The sequence below is a fragment of the Entelurus aequoreus genome, linkage group LG11, assembly GCF_033978785.1.
Source record: "Entelurus aequoreus isolate RoL-2023_Sb linkage group LG11, RoL_Eaeq_v1.1, whole genome shotgun sequence".
NCBI lineage: Eukaryota > Metazoa > Chordata > Actinopteri > Syngnathiformes > Syngnathidae > Entelurus > Entelurus aequoreus.
This window is the reverse complement of record NC_084741.1, coordinates 41,782,525-41,807,752: the sequence shown is the minus strand read 5'-3', so window position 1 is coordinate 41,807,752 and position 25,228 is coordinate 41,782,525. Positions and strand designations below refer to the sequence as shown.

Genomic DNA, 25,228 nt, shown 5'->3' with positions numbered 1-25,228 from the left:
AGTCATTGATTTACAACAACATTTGCAAATTTGATAAAACTACTGCTTCTAGAAGCGAGCACGAGACGTTGGAGCAGACGGAAGCCGAGGGAGCGAGGTGAAAGTCACTCGTAGCTGCATATGTGGAATTTGGAGACAAGTTTTTTCGACATAAATGGAGTGCTTACCCAAATAAACCGAAAAAACAGACCAAACGCACAACTAGCCTGACTAACTAGAGTGAATCACTTGAATATGGATCATGATACACGCAGCACGTCATGCGTGTTATTACAACTACAGTACATACGCTGTCTGGCTAGCTGTGTACAAACAAAACATGAAATGTGGGCTAATACTTTATAGCTACTGTAATATGATTGTTCATGTTTTTCACTGAGTACAGACTGGTGTCCTATCACATTGTTGTGCATCACAAACTCAAACGCGTTTCATGTTGTCGTAGAAGCCAGCTTATCTCTTGCCGTTGTTAGCTTTTACAGCTAATACCGTAGCATGCTGATGTGCTAGTACGCTAGAAAAATAGTTCCTCAGTGTTCACTCTTACAATAACAAAGTCTTTACAGTTTGGTTATTAAACAGGTTATGGAACGTAAATGAAGTATTGTTGGCGGTTTTTGAATGCATTTTTAAAGTGATTTAGAGGTAGAATGGATTGCTCCCATTAGCTGCATTGCTAGCCACCAAGAACCAGCCGATTTTTACATGTTAGAATGCAAAAAAAAAACCTTTTGTCTTCTTGTCTCTCATGATAGTGAACGATAGGCAAAAAAATAAATAAAAAGTGCAGTTCCCATTTAAATGCTGGCGTATCACAGATGTACTGCCATAAAAAACAAAGTCCGCATTGCAAAAGTGGCAAGGTACTCATGTTTTAACAAGAGGAGGAGGAAATGTTCTCACACTTTACATGTCAACACTAGCCATGTTTTTGCGTGGGGTGGCACGAGTGATGACGTCGCGACCATTGTCGACAAATATAATTGTCGGCGACACATTTTTATTGTCGACTAATCGTTGCAGCTAGTGTTGCCCCGATACCAATATTTTGGCACAGATACCAAAATTATTTCGATACTTTTCTATTAAAAGGGGACCACAAAAAATTGCATTATTGGCTTTGTTTTAACAAAAAATCTTAGGGTACATTAAACATATGTTTCTTATTGAAAGTTTGTCCTTAAATAAAATAGTGAACATACTAGACAACTTGTCTTTTATTACTAAGTAAACAAACAAAGGCTCCTAATGAGTCTGCTGACATATGCAGTAACATATTGTGTCATTTTATCAATCTATTATTTTGTCAACATTATGAGGGACAAACTGTTGAATTTGATTATTAATCTACTTGTTCATTTACTGTTAATATGTGCTTACTTTCTCTTTTAACATGTTCTATCTACACGTCTGTTAAAATGTAATAATCACTTATTCTTCTGTTTGATACTTTACATTAGTTTTGGATGATACCACAAATTTGTGTATCAATCCGATACCAAAAAAAAAAAAGAAAGAAAATGTGATGCCAAAAAATATCGATGTAATCATAGTAGTATCGACGAGATACGCCCCTGTATTTAGTATCATTACAGTGGATGTTAAGTGTAAATCCACCAATGGCGTTTGTTTACATTTAGGAACGGTGTCATTAGCGGTGATGCCGGTGAGCTACGGTGTGTAGTGAAGCATGTTTAGCTATTCCTGGTCCTGCAGGGATGATACTTGGAAGAAATTTACTTTATTTGTCGCCGTGGAGGCGAGGATTAGTGATTTAGAAGTACGGTAGCTAAAACACTGCAAACTGGGGCTGGACTTTAGCCGCTAGCTAGCTAGCTATGTCTTAAAGCACCTCTTCCTGAGGGCGTTGCAGTGTTATAACTTCACCTTTATCTTTAGTTTTCAAGCCAAAATGTTTTCGTTCTCCCCTTTCTGTCTACACACCTTGTCTGCTTGTAAGTACTCTGTGATTGTGCGCTGCCGAACATGCTCGTCTGCTCGTAAACCAGCAATGACATGACGTGACGGGGGTGTGGCGGACCGGTATTCTTCAGAGGCGGTATAGTACCGTATATGATTCATTAGTAACCCGCTCAGTGGCCTAGTGGTTAGAGTGTCCGCCCTGAGATCGGTGGGTTGTGAGTTCAAACCCCGGCCGAGTCATACCAAAGACTATAAAAATGGGACCCATTACCTCCCTGCTTGGCACTCAGCATCAAGGGTTGGAATTGGGGGTTAAATCACCAAAAATGATTCCCGGGCGCGGCCACCGCTGCTGCTCACTGCTCCCCTCACCTCCCAGGGGGTGATCAAGGGTGATGGGTCAAATGCAGAGAATAATTTTGCCACACCTAGTGTGTGTGTGACAATCATTGGTACTTTAACTTTTTAACTTTAGTATCACGCTACTATACTAATACCGGTTTACCATACAACCCTAGTTGCAGCCCTACTTTAGTTACTAGCTATAAAACAGTTTCACTTCTACAATCTATTGTCAAAGTATCGTATCGCGATACTGAAAGACTGGATTGTGATCGGAAGCCACAAGTGTTGATCGGGACATCCTGAGTAAACATGTGTGACGCCATGTTTAGTGCACGTGTGTCTCACTTAACAGGCACACCTTGCATATTTTGGGGTAATATGAACGATAACATAAAAATAGGGTATTTTAAGAACAATTGGGCATCATACCCTGCAGTGTGAACCTAGCCTTAGTCCCTCCAACTTTTCCCTTATCTTTGTGAGTAGCAAACATTCAAGTAATATGATTTTAAATTGAGAAAATATGGCAGTCATAATGTGATCTTCATTTAGCACCGATTGGAATTATTTGGGTACTGAATTATTTAAATGCTATGGATAAAAATGGATGTATTTGCGCCGCTAAAAAAAAAGTCGGCCAAGGTTCGAGGCCGGCGCGTCAGGTGCTGAGTTCGTACCTTCCCACGCCTACAGGAGGCAGCATGCCCGGAACATGGTCACGCCCGCTGCGGAGGTCACGTGCAGGAGCAGGCTCTCATTGGCTGACACAAACAGGACGGTGCCTCGCCGCAGGGTGACATCGGAGAGCGCGGCGGCCGAGGTGGCGGTGGCGTCCCCTGCGATGACCAGCAGGACGCTGGCGCTATCGACGGCTGCCACGGTGTACTGCTTCATGGCGGCCGGGACCTGGAGGAGGGAGAGACCGCCATAGAACAGGAAAAGATGGTAGCCATAGTTCTACTACTAAACTGGCATGAGTCTTTTTTCTACTTCTTACCATAAACTCAGAAATAAAATCGGAGGTTTCATTCCGAAATGAACCGGATGATAAATAACAACCTTGCTGGTGGTCTCACCTGTATCCTCATGACGGTGAAGTCCGGCACCGGTGGGTCGTAGACGCTCACGCAAGGGTCCGAGTGGTCCGGGACCGCTGGGAACATTTTGGCGGCGGAGGGAGCGGGGTCGTAGGTGAGCATCTCACACAGCGTGTTGACGTCCAAGTATTTGGGGGTCAGGCCGGCTCTCACCGTGTTGTCGGAGCACGCCATGCACTCGATGCAGTCTGGAATCAAAGCACTTTCAGACCACTTCCACTTGACTGAACTGGGATCTGAAACGTTTACTAAAATTGTACTCTTGTTTTTTGGAGTCGGATGTATTTTTACCCCTTAATGCAGACCTGGGCATTCTGCGGCCCGCGGGCCGCATCCGGCCCTTTGTGCGTCCCTGTCCGGCCCGCGTGAGGCCAATTATAAATTACAAAATAAATTTAAAAAAGTATCTATGTCGAGTGTGCAATACAACGGTGCTGCTTTTGTTTTGAAAATCGTTATTTGTATTACTTCCGTGTGGACGTATGCGTGATTGTGAGTGAATGTGAACAACTGCAATTACAAAATAAAGTTGAAAAAACATCTATGTCCTGCGCGCAATACAACTGTGCTGCTTTTATTTTGAAAAGTATTATTTATGGGCGTGTGTCCGTGTGTAACCTGCGAGTGAAGGTGCACATGCAGCGACAAGTGATGCACGGTTTACACCCGAGACGCCAAAAAGAGAAAAGTTGATGAGGAATGCCGTGTTTTCAACAACACATGAACTGCAAAGCAACGTCCCCTCACCTAAGGTGCGTGCCTGCGCAATTGCGCACTGCTCAAGCGTCCGCTGCGCGCAGCAAATATATGCCGCGCACCAAATCAAATCCCATCTGAATTCTAAACAAAATAAACATATTTATTCTATGGAATTTTGCAATGCAACTTTGAGTGACAGTGACAACAAGCGGCCCTAATGGTGTTCGTCAACACCGTTCAATTGAACACCGTTCAATTGAACACCGTTCAATTATTGTAACGTCTATCGAGATGCTTCGAGGACAGGAATTATATCGATCACTTTATTGAACAAAACTGTTTATATTCGGACATAACCACACCAAAAACTAGTCATTTTCTGCCGTACAAACCAGGCCAAAACCAACTTGTCATGTCACCAAAACGCATAGCACTAAACCACTGGTGCGTTTAAGGCCACACAAAAAGTCGGACAACTCAAACACCACACAAAGTTACACTATGACTCCTCAGTCATACGTGTGCTTATTTTACTGTCATTTATTATTAATGTTAATTTATATATATTAGTCATGGAATGCTGTTACACACACTATGTTGAAGTATTACTATTATTATTATTATTATTTATCTTACGGTATACATCAAAAATAATATTGAGCAAAATTTAATTGAAATATTGTCGATGTGGCCCTCCAGCAGTGCTCGGGTAGCTCATGCGGCCCCCGGTAAAAATTAATTGCCCACCCCTGCCTTAATGACAATGTGCAAAAATGTTTTCTTGAATTAAAAAAAGAGAAATAACATCACTTGGAGTGGGCGACACTGGGAATTATCGATTCGATACCAACTAAATAGACTACAACAGGGCTATTCAACTACATAATGAAGAGGGCCGCAGTTTCAAGAGCCCGAGGGCATCAAATTGTGGACGTTTCTTTAGAAAGTACCTCTGCAGGTCATATTCCTTTGAGACTGTGTTTACTTATTTACAAAGTAAACACATTGGCATTCACACTGCACTGTCAATGCATTCATTATTCTGCCCTCACTACTCATTTCCAGCGTGTGCATCTAGACAGATAGTTAACAAGTTTAGTTGATGATTGATGTTCCTTCTTTTGAAATATTTTTCTTCAGTAAACATTTTTTTATACGTCTTCCTTTATTTAAGCTTGTAAGACTGAAAATGTAAACATTACAAAAGTATAATGTCCATTGTGTATTTTACATAAATACAATTAAAGGTTTAGTGTTAATGCACAGAGCAAACATTACACACATGTAGTTTAACACAATTAAACCTAAGGTGTAGCTTTATCGCCCCGTGCTGGTCAAATTCAGTGCTACATGTATTTAACCAGTTTGGATTACCGGAGTAAAACAGCCCAAAACAACATGGCCACAAATACAAGACACAACGTCAGTAATTTCAAGTCGCTGTTAAAACTCAGATTTTCACAATTTATTTAGATTTTTTTTCAGGGTCAATAGTGCCATCTTCTTCTACTCACCCACTGCTGCTTCATTGTCACACATATGCTTTGCTGTTGCCTCCTGCGGGGTGGCAAGAGTACGGCATACATGAGCAACCCTGTTTTGAATGATTTCATCAAGCCTGTACGAGTGTTGTTCAGCGGGCCAAATTAAAATGTTTGGCGGGCCGAATGTGACCCGCGGGCCGCCACTTGAATAAGCCTGCTCTACAGGTAGGACTGGCCGATAAAATGATATCAATATATATCGCGATGGACACGTAATAGATGTCAACGAAATACATTAAATAAATTGTTCGATTACTGTATTTTTTTCCCTCGTTGCAGGAAAGCGGAAGTTGCAAAGCAAGGTTGGTCGCATGAACAAAGGCACTCGCTCTGTGGTAACCGAGCAACACAAGAAGTGATCAGTGATCAGTGGGAGTGACACGCTAACAGCGGTAACGAAGATTCGCTGTTGACAAAGTAAAATTTATTTTTTTGTTCTTCTTATGTATTGTAGCAGTATGGTTGTTAAAGTTAAGGATTTTTGCAATTTCAGATCGTTTGTGAGGCCACCAGAGGGACTTCTGGGCGTGTGCTGTCAGAGCAGCTGCATCCAGGACAGTTCCGCTTGTTGTTTTGTAGGCTTGTTAATAAACAGAGTTAATCCATTACCTGCTTGTTGTTTCTTTGAACACAATATAATGTTCAGTAAATCACAAACTATAAGCCGCTGTATATACACATATACACATATATATTTACATATACATACATATATACATATACATACACACACACACACATATATATGTATATACATACACATATATATACACTAGAGATGCGCGGATAGGCAATTATTTCATCCGCAACCGCATCACAAAAGTCGTCATCCACCCGCCATCCACCCGAACTAACATTTTATCAAAACCACAACCGCCCGCCACCCACCCGTTGTTATATATCTAATATAGACGATGCAAGGCATTAGTGAGGTTAGAAAGCTTTTGCCTGTTAAAGAAAGGAGACTGATCCAATGCAGCAGAGACATTCAATGCGTGCCACGCATTAATATCTCTTGGCCACGCATTAGAGGCTAAGAGATAATAATGCGTGATAATATTATTTATCATTATTATAATAGTATTGTAATTTCCATTAAGAAAGTGTTGACTATTACTGTTATTTTTTTCCCCTGGTCTTTAGTATTCCCTTTTTTAGTTTGTCGCGTACCACGTTTGCTGCCGGCGTTGCCATCTTTTTATTTTTTTCTTCTTCTTCTGTTGTGTTGTGCTGTGTCACGCCAAATTTCTTCCCCCTACAAAAACCTTCCCTCCGCCCATTTACTTCCGTGGTCATGTTTCCTCTTACGTCATTGACAGCGACCGATAGCACTTCGGCTTTGACTGCCCGTCGCTGGAAGGATACTTCGTCTTTGACAGCTGCTGGAATCTGAAGAAATCGAATATTGTTTTTTTTTGTACAGGCGCGAAACAGGACAGTCGCATGCCGGTTAAGGACCCCCGGCAACTTTGTGACTTTATTGGACGCAGCCCCGGAAGTAAATGGGGGGGGTGGGGGTTTTGTAGGGGGGAAGAAATTTGGCGTGACAGCTGCAGCAGTGCCTGATGGATAATTGCCTGTTTCAAAGAGTGCTGCTCGTTTTTCGTATGTGGGTAACAACATTTAACTATGTATATATATTTCCGAATTGGTTCAACCGCCACCCGGCCGAATCTATTTAAAATCTATTGGGGGGTGGGGGTTTTGTAGGGGGGAATAAATTTGGCGTGACAGCTGCAGCAGTGCCTGATGGATAATTGCCTGTTTCAAAGAGTGCTGCTCGTTTTTTGTATGTGGGTAACAACATTTAACTATGTATATATATTTCCGAATTGGTTCAACCGCCACCCGGCCGAATCTATTTAAAATCTATTTTTTTCGTCATGCATCCGCCCGACCCGCGGATTATCCATGGACTCCGCGGTTGTGTCCGCAAACCGCGCATCTCTAATACATACATACATATATGTATATATACATACATACATACATACATATACATATATGTATATATACATACATACATACATATACATATATGTATATATACATACATATATGTACTGTATATATACACACATATATATTTATATATACATATATATATATACACACACACAAATATATATATATATATCTATATATATATATATATATTTTTATATATATACACTACCGTTCAAAAGTTTGGGGTCACCCAAACAATTTTGTGGAATAGCCTTCATTTCTAACAACAAGAATAGACTGTCGAGTTTCAGATGAAAGTTCTCTTTTTCTGGCCATTTTGAGCGTTTAATTGACCCCACAAATGTGATGCTCCAGAAACTCAATCTGCTCAAAGGAAGGTCAGTTTTGTAGCTTCTGTAACGAGCTAAACTGTTTTCAGATGTGTGAACATGATTGCACAAGGGTTTTCTAATCATCAATTATCCTTCTGAGCCAATGAGCAAACACATTGTACCATTAGAACACTGGAGTGATAGTTGCTGGAAATGGGCCTCTATACACCTATGTAGATATTGCACCAAAAACCAGACATTTGCAGCTAGAATAGTCATTTACCACATTAGCAATATATAGAGTGTATTTCTTTAAAGTTAAGACTAGTTTAAAGTTATCTTCATTGAAAAGTACAGTGCTTTTCCTTAAAAAATAAGGACATTTCAATGTGACCCCAAACTTTTGAACGGTAGTGTATATATATATACACATAATGAACAAAATGACAGTTAACATATATTACCTCCATCAAACATGGTGGAAATGTCTGACACAAGTAATGCAGTAGTAAACAGTAGGGATGTGGTAGTCGCTGTAATCCTGCACGGGACAATCCAACTTAAATATATATATATATATATAAAAAAATTGTGATCGAGTTCAAATGGTATGAAAAAATTAATCGTGATAAATTTTTTTGCCATATTGCCCAGTCGTAGGTCAGGATTCATTCATTCATTCATTCATTCATTACTGACCTCCGTACAGATAAGCGTGAGGCTCGTTGGCTCCGAGGAACATGGCCTGGTTCGGATCCAAGACCACATGATTCAGGAAGTAGATTGAGAAGCAGCCAATGTCTCCCGGGTACTGGGAATGGAGGCGGAGCAACAGCTCGCCATTGCTGCTGGACGTGTCCTTGCCCGCCGCGCCTAAACAGACGCACATCCACAAGAAGGAATGCTACTTGAACTCGCTCACCTTCGGTATAACACTACACGTACATGACATACAGCTTAGTCTTGGAATCTGTCAAGTTCTACTTGACTAATACTTGACATCCGAGATTGGCAGCAGGGCAATTCATTCAGGCCTTACCATTTTGCCGCCTAAACAGGCAGCCATATAAATCTTTTAAGCTAAACGATAAAGTTCATTATAGATATGCTGGCAACATTGAGAATAAGTTGAGGATAACCAGCCAGGATAAGTTCATGTACAGTAAATACTATTTTTGTCTTCCGGAATTTTTGTCTAAAACTACTTTTAAAACTAGGAATGTAGACAACAGCCATTAATCCCACTAGAAATCCCCCAATTGTATACATAGTGTACTATAGGCAACTCCCGGTCCAATACCAGCAAAAAAACAAGTGTCTGATCATATTAACTAGCATCTAAAATGTCCAGATACAAGCATGTTTACTTGTGCAATGCTGGACTGCCAGTTAACTTCGAAATGTCCTCCAATAAGCACACAATTTCTTCTATTATATTCAAGTCATGTATAAAACGTGAACAGCTACTCGGAGGTAGCAGCGACACAACAGCTAAGCACAGATGCTAAACATACGTAATAAGTGTCCTTAATTCAGTCTTTCTCAAATAGTGATAAATAGCAGCAATGGTGTAAACCTGCTTTGTCACATGCTTTATCAGTATCATGCGTCAGACACCGCTTCAAAAAGACTTCTTCATTTTGCTTTAAAAAATAAAATAAAATATCTGCAAAATTTGTTTTCATTTATGTTTATCTTGTAGGTTAAAGTGTTTTGTATATTGTTTTCCCCCGAAATTAATGTAGCCGATCAATTAGAATGCATTATTATTTATTGAGTTTAATTCATAAAATTTTTCAGTTTCAAGTGATTCTACTTGGTCAAAAAATGTTTATAGTTTAAATAAGTTTTTTTTTTTAATTTCAAGCAAATTGGTGAACGAAATTTTTTTTCTGTTACAGACTAAAAAACAATGTTATTGTAGTTGATCTACTGTATATGTCTTTTTTTTTCTTTAATGTTAAGGATACAGTGTTATGCAGAGGTGTACTTATAACAGTCTTATAGACAAATGATGCTATTTACAGTCTTGGGGGAGAGTAATTGAAAAGCACAGCCTAATTGACCAATATTGCAGTGTAAAACAGCACATTTGTCAATATAAACAAGTATCAAATAATTACAGTTGCATACTACACATATAAAGTCTCCAAAGCAGAACTTTATTAGCAAGTATTCAGTAACAAACGGCATTTAATTTACTGCATTATGAGCTTAACTTCATGAATTATTGTGGCCACCAGATGTAGCCAAAAAAATACCCACTCTACTTCAACTTAAAGGGGAACTGCACTTTTTTTTAAATTTTCATCTCATTCACAATCTTATGAGAGACAAGAAGACAAAAGGTTTATTTATTTTTATTTTTTGCAGTCTAACATGTAAATATCAGCTTGTTTTAGGTGGCTAGCAATGAATCTAATGGGAGCATTTATTTGTACCTCTAAATCACTTTAAAAATGAATTATAAAAACACCAACAATACTTCATTTACGTACCCTGAGGAACTCCTTTTCTAGGGTACTAACACATCGGCGTGCTTTGGTAATAGCCGTGAGCTTGCTACGGCAAGAGATAAGCTAGCTTATACGTCAGCACCCGCATCGCGTTTGACTTTGTAATGCACAACACTGCCATAGAACACCAATCTGTACTGAGTGAAAAACATGAACAATAATATTACAGTATCTGTAAAGTATTAGCCCACATTTCATGTTTTGTTTGTACACAGATTGCCAGATAGCGTATGCACTGCATGACATGCTGCGTGTATCATGATCAATATTAAAGTGACTCACTCGATGGACAGCTGTGCGTTTAGTTTAGCTGGCCGGGGACATTTTTTCCGGTTTATTTTGGCTAAGCACTCCATTTATGTCGGCATAGTTTGGCTCCAAGTTCCACATTTACCGCGTCAACGTCACGGCGACCTCATTCTTTTGGCTTCTGTCGGCTCCAATGTCTCACCCTTACTTCGTGCTCGCTTCAATAAGCAGTGGTTCATCCTCAGTATATTCAGCTTCAAAAAGATAAGGATGTGAATCCCTATTTGTCCAAATATAGTCCTCTGCGTTGTCGATTACCAAGTCTGCCGTGATTACAACATACTTGCGTTTGTTTCCTGGAGTAGGAACACACATTTGTTGTCGGAAGTGCGTTGCTATGGAAATGGAAATAAATATGCAGAGGTTTTGACAATGTTTAAAATGACCATAATACAGTAAATATTGTACCTATTACATATTGTTATGAACGTGTCTGTTACTACATTATATACAGTATATACTTGTAGTGTGTATATAAAACGTTGGAGGGTTTTGACGTTGTTTTAGAGGGCTTTGAAGGCATCTTCCAAGCATTTTTTATCATCTTTATAATACTAATCGCTGCATCTTGCAAGCGTTATTTTATGATCTTTAAAAGACATGTGTTCTTGTCCCTCATAATGATTGTGAATGATAGACAAAAATCCCCCCAAAAAGTGCAGTTCTCCTTGAAAGATGGGATTAGTCTATTCCAAACAGTTAATAATAAATAGGTTAGTGTTTTTTAATGCCTACCATTGTTCTCTGTTTGACTCATTTCCCTTGATCAAACTACAAAATAATAAAAGGACGTATGATTCCTGATATCCAATCAGCTCAATATTCAGACTTCAATATCGGAAAAGAGAAAGTTGTATCGGGACACCTCTATTGGTGTACTGTAAACGTTGTTCATCATTATCAGGTTCCAAAAAGAACATTCTCTAAAATGAAACACGACAAAAGTACAGTAGAAAACACCACTTTTGTTTGGTGTCTGTTAAAAAAACAAGACAGCGTGCTCACCCTCCTCAGTGACTCTCTTCACCAGCATGTTGAGCTGATCCACAAACACCTTCTTCTCGCAGTTCATCATCCTGGTGAAGCACTTCTTCAGGGCCCGCTTGGTGCGATCTGCATCGCCCACCCCACGTCGCAGCTCCTCGGCCGCCTCGTTGCCCACCAAAGCGTGGAACTCAGGGACAGCTGATGTATGGCAAGAACAAGGTAAGACTTTACAGGTTTTTACTCGGGGAGGGCTGACATTAAGACATCGCATACAAATTCCTTGTGTGCTAACCGTACTTGGCCAATAAAGCTGATAAGAACTGTGCAATAAAGATGCTAAAACCAATCCAATGTTGGGCAGTGTACTCTAAGATATAAACACTAAAGTAACAACACAGTTGTGAAATATCCAAAATAATCAATATTTTGGACATTTAATTAAAACAAGCTGTGTACTGAAAATGTCTTTTGAGATAACCACACTTTGGAGTCCAGTTCTTAACCTTTTTGACTTCAGGGCCCAACTTTACCCCTATAGAGGGGCCCAGAGGTCACTCAAATATTAACACTGAATTAGTAATCTTACTTTTGATTTTAATCGTATTCAAAAATTATATCTAACTACTTATCATTTAACACGATAACCCAAATGATATGAAAGCATGTATTTTTCACAAAGATTATTATCAATATATATATATGCATACATACATATATATACACACATATATATATATATATATATATATATATATATATATATATACACACATATATACACACATATATATATATACATATATACACACATATATATACATATATACACACATATATATATATATATATATATATATATATATATATATATATATATATATATATATATATATATATATATATATACATAAATACATACATACATATATATATATATATATATAAGGCTGAAACGACGCGTCGACATAGTCGACGTCATCGGTTACGTAAATACGTCAACGCCGTTTTTGTGCGTCAACGCGTCACATATTTACGTCACACTACCGTCATGGCGGAGCGCAAAGCAGACTGTGCGAGCGAGGGGGAAAAAGCACGCCAAAAGTCGTCAAAAGTGTGGGAGTATTTCAATACACGGCCTAATAATGTTGTTGTATGCACACTGTGTCGAGCATAAATGGCCTATCATAGCAGCACAACGGCTATGAACGAACATTTGAAAAGAAAACCATCAACCATCAACTAGTCAATCGTCCGCGTTAGCATACGTTGTCATCATTACACAAAAACATGAATGTGTCATTTGTATCTGCTAGGGGTGTAACGGTACGTGTTTTGTATTGAACCATTTCGGTACGGGGCTTTCGGTTCAGTACGGGGGTGTACCGAACGAGTTTCTAAGCTAAAGCTAACTTTAGCTGCTAAAGTCTTAAAAAGCTGCTTTGCTCCTTCTGTCTCTGTCTCAGCACGCAGCATTGTCCCACCCACACAACCATCTGATTGGTACACACAAAGCATTATCAGCCAATCAGCAGTGCGTATTCAAAACGTTACCAGCCAATCAGCAGTGCGTATTCAGAGCGCATGTAGTCAGCACTTCAGTGTCGAGCAGATAGGTGTTTAGCAGGTGAGCATCAGGCAGCGGACTCTCCCCAAATGATAATAAACACCTCCCAGTCAACTACTAGTAACATCACTATGAGCCCGTTGACCTTCTAGAAACGTAAACTGCAGCTCAGCTCGCTCGCAGTCCTGGTTTGAGGTGAAGGCTAATTACCTCTCAGTTCCAGCCACATCGACCCCTTCTGAGCGTAGACATGCTAACCTTTCTTCATTACAACTGTTAGTCACTCACTGGAATGAGTAGAATTTGTTATTGTGTACTGTGTAGGACTGGATGTTTATTTTGCACATTTTAAAAGCAATACTTAATGTTTACAGTGCTCCAGAATATTTAGATTGGCACTTTTTTGTATTGGATGTTTATCTTTATTTTTGCACATTTTAGCAAATAAGCAATACTTTCACTTTTGTTGAAATGTTTACACTGTTGTTACAGAATATTTCGTTTTGCACTTTTTGTATTGGATGTTTTTCTTTATTTTTGCACATTTTAAAGCAAAATAAGCAATACTTTTACTTTTGAAATGCTTATACTATTGCAGAATATTAAGATTTGCACTGGATGTTTACTTTTATATTTGCACATTAAAAAGAAAATAAGCTACTTTTAATTTTGTTAAATGTTAAAAGTTTTAAATGTTTACATTGTTACAGAATATTTTGTCATGTTGTTGTCAATGTTGACTGAGTGGCCATACTTTTTTTTTTTTGTAAATAAAAGCAATGGCTTTTGAAAAAACTGGCCTACATTTATTTTTTCATCTTCATTTTAAATTTAAAAAAAAAAAAAAAAATCGGTAAAAGGAAAAATAATCTATAGATGAACCGATTAATCGAAAAAATAATCTATAGATTAATCGATAGAAAAATAATCGTTAGCTGCAGCCTTATATATATATATATATATATACACATACATACACACACACATACATATATTTTTTTCAATCGATTTAAAAAAAGATTGTGAATCAATTTAGAAATCAGGGTAAAAAAGAATGTAAATCGATTTTTTTTTGTGCACCTCTAGTACGATTTTTTTTTGTGCACCTCTAGTAATAAGTATCCTTTATTGAACAATATTGCAGACTAAAACAGCATGTGTCAATATAAACAAGTATCAAATAATTATAGTTGCACATTACAAAGTCTCCAAGGCAGAAGCGTATTAAAAAGTATCTAGTAACAAACGTGTCCGCATCATTCAGTTTATTGTGTCATAAGCTTAACTCAATGAATTATTGCGGCCACTAGGTGTCACTATAAAACTGTTTAAATTAAAGATAACATAAGTCTATTTCAGAGGGGTAACACTAACAACTAGGTTAGTGTTTTTCATACCTACATTGTTCTGACTGATTTCACTTGGTCAACCCTTTTTTAACATTCTACACAACAAAATAAAAGAATGAACAATTTGTGCTGATATCATATTGGATCAATATGCAAGTTGTATAGGGACATCCCTATTAAACACCCAACTTAAAAGTTGTCCAAGAGACTTACCTTTGAGGAATCCAAGGATCTCCTCCACTGGCCTGAAGCCACAGAGGCCCTGGAAGTGGGTGAGAGCGATGGCCATTTCTGGCTTGTGGTTGTCGTCTGGGTAGTGCTCCGGAAACTGAGAGTGGAGATGGGCGGCTAACTCCTAAATAGAAGAAGCGTCATGGAGCTCGTTAACCACGTAGCATTTACATTTAGCATTGCTGCTGGAATATTGTGCTGTGGCACTAATAGATCCATTCAATTGAGCCATTGTGTGTCTTCTCACCCTGTTTGGATGGGCTTGTATGGACAAAGCTGTGTTGACTGACAGAACTTTGAAGAGGAACGGCAGCTGACCCTGGAAGCTGTCCTTGACTTTGGAGCCAAGGCATGCTGGGAAGTGTGCGATCCACTGACCCAGTGTGGTCTGTGCTATCCTGTTGTCTTTAATCTGGGAGTCGCCCTTTGGATGGGCACCCATCCACAGCTGTGGAGACAAAAAGCACATTTGCATGAATGCTTAGGTTATTCATTCAACCTTTTTAATTTGGCTTTTGTTTGGAGTCTGTGGACACACGTCAGGGACACAGTTCCTCTTACTTGACAAACACTTATATTTATGGAGGATCATCTAAAGTCGAACACCCAAAATTCAGTCTTTAAAGCCCCACTTAAGAACTTCCAGTTTTGGTTGATTTTGGCGGCGCCAGTGCACCAAAGCGGTGGCGTTTTGCCTGAATGAAGGATATAGAATCAAACTGACACGATAATACCACAATGATTCAGTATGACTGATCTTTCCACAGTAGGAACCTACATCCATCCATCCATCCATTTTCTACCGCTTGTCCCTTTCGGGGTCGCGGGGGGCGCTGGAGCCTATCTCAGCTGCATTCGGGTGGAAGGCGGGGTACACCCTGGACAAGTCGCCACCTCATCACAGGGCCAACACAGATAGACAGACAACATTCACACTCACACACTAGGGACAATTTAGTGTTGCCAATCAACCTATCCCCAGGTGCATGTTTTTGGAGGTGGGAGGAAGCCGGAGTACCCGGAGGGAACCCACGCAGTCACGGGGAGAAAGAGCTCGAGCCCGGGATTGAACTCAGGACTACTCAGGACCTTCGTATTGTGAGGCACATGCACTAACCCCTGTTCCACCGTGCTGCCTAGGAACCTACATACTTTACTCAAAACTTAATATTTGCGGTTCGCAGTCATCGCATTGTTTTTTCCTTCTACAGTACTTTGGGATTTGTTGTGTGACTGGTCTCCTGGTTTATGGTCATGTTATACAGTCTCAATATAATGCACAATCACATAGGGGGGTTGTTAGAATTTTCTAGCTTATGTACAATTCTTACTTAAATATAATTTTACTTCAAATCATTTGATTGAACCAATCAAGATTAAAAGAAGCACACACACACCCACACACAGACGCATGCACACACACACACACAACTTATGACAGGTCACACTGACATCTTAGGCCTGACTCCCATCCGCTACATTGGGGATTTTTGTGAGCTGCTCCTTTTGATACCGTTTCTTCCTCTCACTTGTGCACATTTGATGACTACAATGCAACCCAAGTTCAAGCTGTCCTCCTGTGTCTAAAGTAAGACAAGTACAAAAGTTAAAGTCTCAAAATGGTGGAACAAGCTTCAGATTTAGTGTCAGAATCAACTCTTTTGGCCAGGTATGTTTAACACACAAATCATTTGACTTGGTAGACAGTGCTCTCTTTGTACAATGTAAACAATAAATATTAACAACAAATATAAACAAGTGCTTAAATAACTAGAATCTGTGCAATTCTGGTAAGAATTGTGTATGAATGCTGCATGCACAAGCTGCCAATACGCGCAAGGTGAACTGAAATGTTGAATGTCCAGGGTGAGTGGAATGTGTAGATGTTGGAACGGTTCAAATTAGATGAGAAATGTGGGATATGGAGAGTTTTGTATATTGCTCATTTATTTGCAATGGGTAAAAACTCCTCGTAATTCTGGGTAATGCGGACATTTTCCGAACTGGGAAACATGTTGGCTTGAATGTGCAGGAAGTATAGTGTGTGTGGATGGAGGAGCGGTTCGAATCGGGTGAGAAATGTGGGAGTTGTAGAACTTTTAATATGTCCATTCACTTGAATGGGAAATTCCTGGAAATTAAGGAATTTCGGTAAAACCTGAAATTTTTAAAGACATAAATAATATCACAACTGCCCTATATTATGTGAATGGGTTGGTGTTGGATTTTTAAAATATTTTTTATTTTCTAATAAATCGGTCGAAAAATGCTGACGTAGTAACACTTTGCTATTGAGAATGGGTATTTCGGAATTCCTGGAATTTGTATGGAAATAAAATAGGTACCTTTGGTGTCCCAACTAAGTGGAATGTTTTAAATGGTGAAATGTTTGGAATGGGTTGAAAAATGCAGAAGGAGAAGCCAAATAGAGAAAAGGTTGGCTATAGGGTTTTGGAAAACTGAATTCCGGGAAATGTTGGTTCTTGGAAAAATGTAGTTTGAATATCCACGATGAGTGAAGTGTGTGGATGGTGGGACAGTTTGAATCAGGTGAGAAACTGTGGGAATTTTGCAAGTTTGAAAAGTGGCCTATTTATTTTCAATGGGAAAAATGTCCCATAAAACCTGGAAGTCCTGGTAAACTGGGGTACTTGGTAAGATTAAAATATGGTTGCAAGTTGGCAAGTATGACATTTACCCATTCACACACACATTCACACACTGATGGCGGGAGCTGCCATGCAAGGCGCTAACCAGCAGCCAAGGCAAAGGGTGAAGTGTCTTGCCCAAGGACACCACGGACGTGACTAGGAAGGTAGAAGGTGGGAATTGAACCCCAGTAACCAGCAACACTCCGATTGCTGGCACAGCCACTCTATCAACTTCGCCACGCCGTCCCATAATCAAAGTGATAGCCTGGGGGAAGAAATTGTTGTTATGGCGGGTTGTTTTGGCGAACCGTGATTTGTAACGCCTGCCGGAGAGGAGGAGTTTAACCAGTTTGTAACCAGGGTGTGAGGGGTCTGCATTGATTGATTGATTGAGACTTTTATTAGTAGGTTGCACAGTGAAGTACATATTCCGTACAATTGACCACTAAATGGTAACACCCGAATAAGTTTTTCAACTTGGTTAAGTCGGGGTCCACTTAAATTGATTCATGATACAGATATATACTATCATATATACTATCATCATAATACAGTCATCACACAAGATAATCACATTGAATTATTTACATTATTTACAATCAGGGGTGTGGGGGGGGGGGGGGGGGGGGGTAGGATATGGACAGCAAGTAGTGGACATAGAGAGAGAGAGAGAGAGAGAGAGAGAGAGAGAGAGAGAGAGAGAGAGAGAGAGAGAGAGATCAGAAGGCATAAGAAAAAGTATCTGCATTTGATTGTTTACATTTGATTATTAGCATTTGATTATTAGCAATCCGAGGAGGGTGTTAGTTAAGGGTTGTAGCTGCCTGGAGGTGAACTTTTATTGCGGTTTTGAAGGAGGATAGAGATGCCCTTTCTTTTATACCTGTTGGGAGCGCATTCCACATTGATGTGGCATAGAAAGAGAATGAGTTAAGACCTTTGTTAGTTCGGAATCTGGGTTTAACGTGGTTAGTGGAGCTCCCCCTGGTGTTGTGGTTATGGCGGTCATTTACGTTAAGGAAGTAGTTTGACATGTACTTCGGTATCAGGGAGGTGTAGTGGATTTTATAGACAATGATAGACAGTGATGCTGCCTGCCTGTTTCCATTCCTAAAAGCCCCTCATCGATGTTGGAACTGCTCGAGCGTCTCCTGCTTAATCACCTCCCCCTTCTGGACTGACTATTTGTGATACTGACTGACTGATAAATGATTTTGCGGCAGTGAGGCCAACGATGTAACATGTAGCTGTGACCACTTTTAAATCTTGTTAATCTCCCTGTTGACTCAATCTTTAACTGTTCAACAAAAGAACGGGAAAGAGTCCGACAGGAGTTATGAATGTTACAATGTTGCCTACGAAGTGTCAAATCATAAGGATCACACATTAGAGCTTGACTCTCTTGTGCAGATGCCAGCATCCTGCGGTGTTATTCCTTCTCGTTTCATGCACTACCGCCTGCTCTGATGTCAATAAAACAAATACTTCTGTTTTCATTCATCCACAAAATTTTACACAGGACTGTTTTTGTCAACATGGTAAGTGCAAGTTGGAATATCGACAACTTGGTTTGACGAAATACAAGAAAGGGTAGTGTCAATGAGTCATTACAACAATGATTTGTTTTTTGCCTGTTTCCTTAATCCCTGGTATGTGGGAATTCTTATTAAAATTGATACTGTTGTTGATATTATTCATTTTTGTTTGACTTTTGGATTTTTTGTGTGTGATGTTTGCGTCTTCTCAATTGGCCTGTTGATTGCTATTCGGAGTGTTGCTGCGATGGGATTGGTTTGGATTGTACTTGTATTATTATGTGTTACTTTGTTGGATTTATTACAATATTTAAAACATTTTTAAAAAAATACAAGAAAGGGTAGTGATATTTTAACCTAATCTTGGCATGCAGTTAAACAAATGCTAGCTTTTTTTATGCATCTCTATTGATCAAAGAGTGGGCAGGTCTACCTTATATTGTTAATGAAGTTTATTTTCGACCGCAAAGTTATATATTTAGGGTTGCGCAATATAGACGATATACGATTTGACCGACAATAGAGCTTTTAATACTACCATCATATTGTGATAATGCATGTCGATGATGACACATTCGAGCCGTGTCCCGCAAATTTGACAGCAACTATCAAACAAAGGTGTCCCCCAACCTTTTTTGCACCATGGACCGGTTTAATGTAGGTATCAAATGCTTCCATTATCATTTATTATACATTTGTAAGCAATAAAAGGGAATCAATAAATCATTTAAGTATTTAATTGATATTGTTACACCGCCGCCTGTGTTTTTGTCTGATTATACCTGTGACCAAAAATGTTCCCATTCAATGATCTTGAAAATGTTAAGCATTAGCATTTGTAATACTGCAATACTACTTAGCATTGGAGCCATATCCAAATTTGTCGTATCGCCCAAAAGTAGTGTAAAGTATCTAAGCGACAAAAGAATAAGTGCTTATTAAATTTTAACAAAAGTGTAAACATAACAGAAATTAACCAGATATTGACACTAAACGAACAAGTAGATTAATACCGTATTTTCGGACTATAAGGCGCACTTAAAATCCTTTTATTTTCTCAAAAATCGACATTGCGCCTTATAACCCGGTGCGTCTAATGTACGGAATAATTCTGGTTTTGTTTACTGACCTCGAAGCAATTTTATTTGGTACATAGTGTGAAGATAAGTGTGACCAGTAGATGGCAGTCATACATAAGAGATACGTGTAAACTGCACTATGATGGCAGTAAACAACACCAAAACTTTAAATGTTCCTTTGAGAGTATAGAACATTACACACAGCACTCAAAAATCTGTCAAAATGTTTTTAGTACGACTTCGGTAAGCAATGACGCCGCACCGCTTGATGGATTGTCGGCGCATTAAACATACGCGTATTATTATGGTGCGTGTATAAGGACTGCAAAATGACACCTATTAGCAGACATATTACCTGCCGTTTTGTTTCGCAATATTATCGAAAAACTACTTTTCTTACCTTCTGGTATCTGCTGATGTGTATTTGGGATCTGCATAAGTCCTAAAAATGTGCGCGGGTCCGCAATTGTAGTCCGTGCCGACGCCGGAGTCATAAGCTTCTTCTTTTTCTCTACCTTCTAATGTGGCATTCATCTTCCGTTGTTGCCATTTCTAATATAAAGTAGCATAAACTTCTTACTTATATCTGTCAGTACACTAGCTATCAAAGCGCTAAAAACTGTAGTGGGTTTACATAATTCACCCACGGAACTTTAGTTATAAGAGGGTTCCGGTCGGACCGTTTTTCACGGGACACATTTCCGGCGTTGATGTCGCATTATTGAGCCACGGATGAGAAGATGCTGCACCGTTATTGATTGAAGTAAAGTCTGAATGTCATTAAAACAGTTAGCTCCATCTTTTGACACTTCTTCCACTCCCGTCCTTGCACGCTACACCGCTACAACAAAGATGACGGGGAGAAGACGCTGCCCAAGGTGAGCCACGTAGGTAAGACCGCCCACAAAACAGCGCATTCTGAAGAGACAGTCAGAAAGCTACTTGAAGTTGATCTGTAAAACATAATCTATGCAACATTTTGACCAGAGAACCACCATTACATGTTATGTAGACCACAAGGAAGTGTTTTCCATTTAGAAAAAACAAATATGACCCCTTTAATGCGCCTTGTAATCCGATGCGCCTTTTGTATGAAAAAAGACCTGAATATACCTGCTCATCGGCAGTGCGCCTTTTAATCCGGTGCGCCCTATGGTCGGAAAAATAAGGTAATAGCTTTGAAAAAAATTACACAACTGGAAATGACGCAATTTGTTACTGCATATGTCAGCAGCTAAATGAGGAGCCTTTGTAACTCCTTTTAAAATTATTTTATTATCATTTGTATGCCAAATAATATCGTTATCCCAAGAGGCTGCAATAAATATTGCCTATTCCTGTTTAACGGTGTACATTTTCAATCAAATGTTTTGCATGACAACATTTTCCTCACTCAGACACGCTGCAGAGAGTCTTCTGGAACCCATCTAGGTATGTCACTTGAGCTGCGTGAAAATGTCACCACGGAGGTAAACAGAACTGACGACTCCCCCTGCTAATTAAAGACCACCCATAAATAACTGGTCACACCTCATGTATTGCCGTGTCGTTTTATCCGCTTGTTCTTAGTGACAGCCATGAAGGTTATTGCCCCTACCTCTGCATAGGGCTTGCCTTCCTCGATGACAGCGAGAGGGTCTCCGCCAACCACCAGTTTGGCCACTTCGCTGTCCAGCCCCACCTTTCCCCACGAGTAATTCTGCACTGCACAGGTCAGGGGAAACACTGAAAGGCAAGGAACAAATGACGTTTTATGCACACAAAGTCTATTCAAATAAAGTAGGAGCCAAATAGGTGCAGCAATCATGAAGCAACCCACAACATATCGCAACAACGCAATAACAATAGAGTCTCTGTGCAACAATTTAATAATTCTGAAGGTATTATGCACCATATCAGTGTCAAGCAGAATGAAAAAGCCATATGTGGTAATATACACCAGTGGTTCTCAATACTTCAATGTGTGTTTTAGAGAAAATAGTCATAATAAAATTTTGAGCGTTTAATTGACCCCACAAATGTGATGCTCCAGAAACTCAATCTGCTCAAAGGAAGGTCAGTTTTGTAGCTTCTGTAACGAGCTAAACTGTTTTCAGATGTGTGAACATGATTGCACAAGGGTTTTCTAATTATCAATTATCCGTCTGAGCCAATGAGCAAACACATTGTACCATTAGAGCACTGGAGTGATAGTTGCTGGAAATGGGCCTCTATACACCTATGTAGATATTGCACCAAAAACCAGACATTTGCAGCTAGAATAGTCATTTACCACATTAGCAATGTATAGAGTGTATTTCTTTAAAGTTAAGACTAGTTTAAAGTTATCTTCATTGAAAAGTACAGTGCTTTTCCTTCAAAAATAAGGACATTTCAATGTGACCCCAAACTTTTGAACGGTAGTGTATATATATATATATATATATATATATATATATATATATATATATATATATATATATATATATATATATATATATATTACAGCTGCATCTAACGATTAATTTGATAATCGATTAATCTGTCGATTATTACTTCGATTAATAATCGGATAAAAGAGACAAACTACATTTCTATCCTATCCAGTATTTTATTGGGAAAAAAACAGCATACTGGCACCATACTTATTTTGATTTTTGGTTCTCAGCTGTTTGTAAATGTTGCAGTTTATAAATAAAGGTTTATTTAAAAAAAAAAATAATAATTTATTTTTTAATTTTTATTTTTTTAAACCTCTGCGAATGCGCATAGCATAGATACAACGAATTGATGACTAAATTAATCGGCAACTATTTTAATAATCGATTTTAATCGATTAGTTGTTGCAGCCCTAATATATATATATATATATATATATATATATATATATATATATATATATATATATATATATATATATATATATATATATATATATATATATATATATATATGTATATATATATATATATATAAATATATATATATATATATATATATATATAGTGTATATATATATATAGTGTATATATATATATATATCTGTGTCTGTATATATTATATACACAAACATAAAAACACATGTATATACACATACACAAATGTACATACACATTTACATACATACATCCACATATACATACATATATACGCACATATGTACACACATATACGCATACATATATACATACATACATATATATATATATACATACTAGGGCTGTGAATCTTTGGGTGTCCCACGATTCGATTCAATATCGATTCTTGGGGTCACGATTCGATTCAAAATCGATTTTTTTTTTAAATTCAACACGATTCTCGATTCAAAAACGATTTTTTTCCCGATTCAAAACGATTCTCTATTCATTCAAAACATAGGATTTCAGCAGGATCTACCCCAGTCTGCTCACATGCAAGCAGAGTAGTAGATTTTTGTAAAAAGCTATTATAATTGTAAAGGACAATGTTTTATCAACTGCTTGAAATAATGTAAATTTGTTTTAACTATTAAATTAACCAAAAATATGACTTATTTTATCTTTGTGAAAATATTGGACACAGTGTGTTGTGAAGCTTATGAGATGCGATGCAAGTGTAAGCCACTGTGACACTATTGTTCTTTTTTTATAAATGTCTAGTGATAATGTCAATGAGGGATTTTTAATCACTGCTATGTTGAAATTGTAACTAATATTGATACTGTTGTTGATAATATTCATTTTTGTTTCACTACTTTTGGTTTGTTCTGTGTCGTGTTTGTGTCTCCGCTCAATTGCTCTGTTTATTGCAGTTCTGAGTGTTGCTGGGTCGGGTTTGGTTTTGGAATTGGATTACATTGTTATGGCATTGCTGTGTATTGTTTTGTTGGATTAATTAATTTAAAAAAATAATAATTAAAAATTTAAAAAAATAAATAAAAAGATTTTAAAAAAATCGATTTTTTTAAAAATGAGAATCGATTCTGAATCGCACAACGTGAGAATCGTGATTCAAATTCGAATCGATTTTTTCCCACACCCCTAATGTATATGTATGTATATACACATATATACAAACATAAATACACATATATATACACACATAAAACAAATGTTTACACATGTACACAAATGTACATATGTACATACACATTTACATACATACGTCAACATATACATACATATATACGCACATATGTACACACATTTACGCATACACATATATACATACATATACATATGTATAAACACATATATACTGTACATATACATATGTATAAACACATATATACTGTACATACAATATGCACGCATATACATTTAACATATATGCATACATATATACATATGTATATATCACTCCATTTTCTACCACTTGTCCTTATTAATAAATCAAAGCTTTTTTGTAATCGAATTGTGCGCCCTGAGATCGGTAGGTCGTGAGTTCAAACCCCGGCCGAGTCATACCAAAGACTATAAAAATGGGACCCATTACCTCCCTGCTTGGCAACCAGCACCACGGGTTGGAATTGGGGGTTAAATCACCAAAAATGATTCCCGGGCGCGGCCACCGCTGCTGCTCACTGCTCCCCTCACCTCCCAGGGGGTGATCAAGGGTGATGGGTCAAATGATGTGATGGGTCCCGCTGTATATTCCACCCAATTCCCCCCCAGGGGTACTACTAGCCGCATTTGAGAACTACATGAAGTACCCATTAATACCTGTCAACAAGAATGCAACTCTTGATAAAAAAAATAGTCACAATAAAGTAGGTTCCTAAAAGTGTGCCAAAAAGCGCAGCAATTACACATGAAAACTTTTGCAGGACATGCCAGAGTCTCCTCCTTATCTGATGACATGTTAGCTTATATGCCAAAGCTAACACCGGTGCTGTTAAAAGTGTCTGACTACTTGAAAACAATGCGACAAAGAAGCTCGCTAACAACCGGGCTCGCCGTATACGCGTGTCTTTATCAATAACAAGCTCCGAATAGCATGACGGACGAAACCTCGGCAGGTTGAATGGCTGAAATGACTTCCATGAGAGCAAATCGCCTCACCTCTTACTCCCTCCATTATGGTGACGTATGTGTTACTTCCGCCTGTGACGTCACTGCTATTGTGTGAGTTGCAGGGGTGGAAGCTACGGTGGTCGACAAGGG

General features: G+C 38.6%; 1 protein-coding gene across 2 annotated transcripts; it reads right to left on the bottom strand.

Moving 5' to 3' along the window:
- Positions 1 to 1,714: 1,714 nt before the first annotated feature.
- Positions 1,715 to 25,168, bottom strand: mpi (mannose phosphate isomerase). 2 transcript variants are annotated; one of them, XM_062063300.1, is made up of 8 exons: positions 25,127 to 25,168; positions 21,706 to 21,833; positions 15,091 to 15,291; positions 14,826 to 14,967; positions 11,718 to 11,897; positions 8,587 to 8,760; positions 3,345 to 3,613; positions 1,715 to 3,174 (listed from the first exon to the last, which is right to left on the bottom strand). In XM_062063300.1, exons 1-8 carry the CDS (start codon positions 25,140 to 25,142, stop codon positions 2,956 to 2,958), a joined length of 1,329 nt encoding a protein of 442 aa, XP_061919284.1. In that variant the 5' UTR covers positions 25,143 to 25,168; the 3' UTR covers positions 1,715 to 2,955. The 2 variants fall into 2 exon arrangements, with proteins under 2 accessions (XP_061919284.1, XP_061919285.1); XM_062063301.1 differs by having other exon boundaries at positions 3,345 to 3,553.
- Between the last annotated feature and the right edge of the window lie 60 nt (positions 25,169 to 25,228).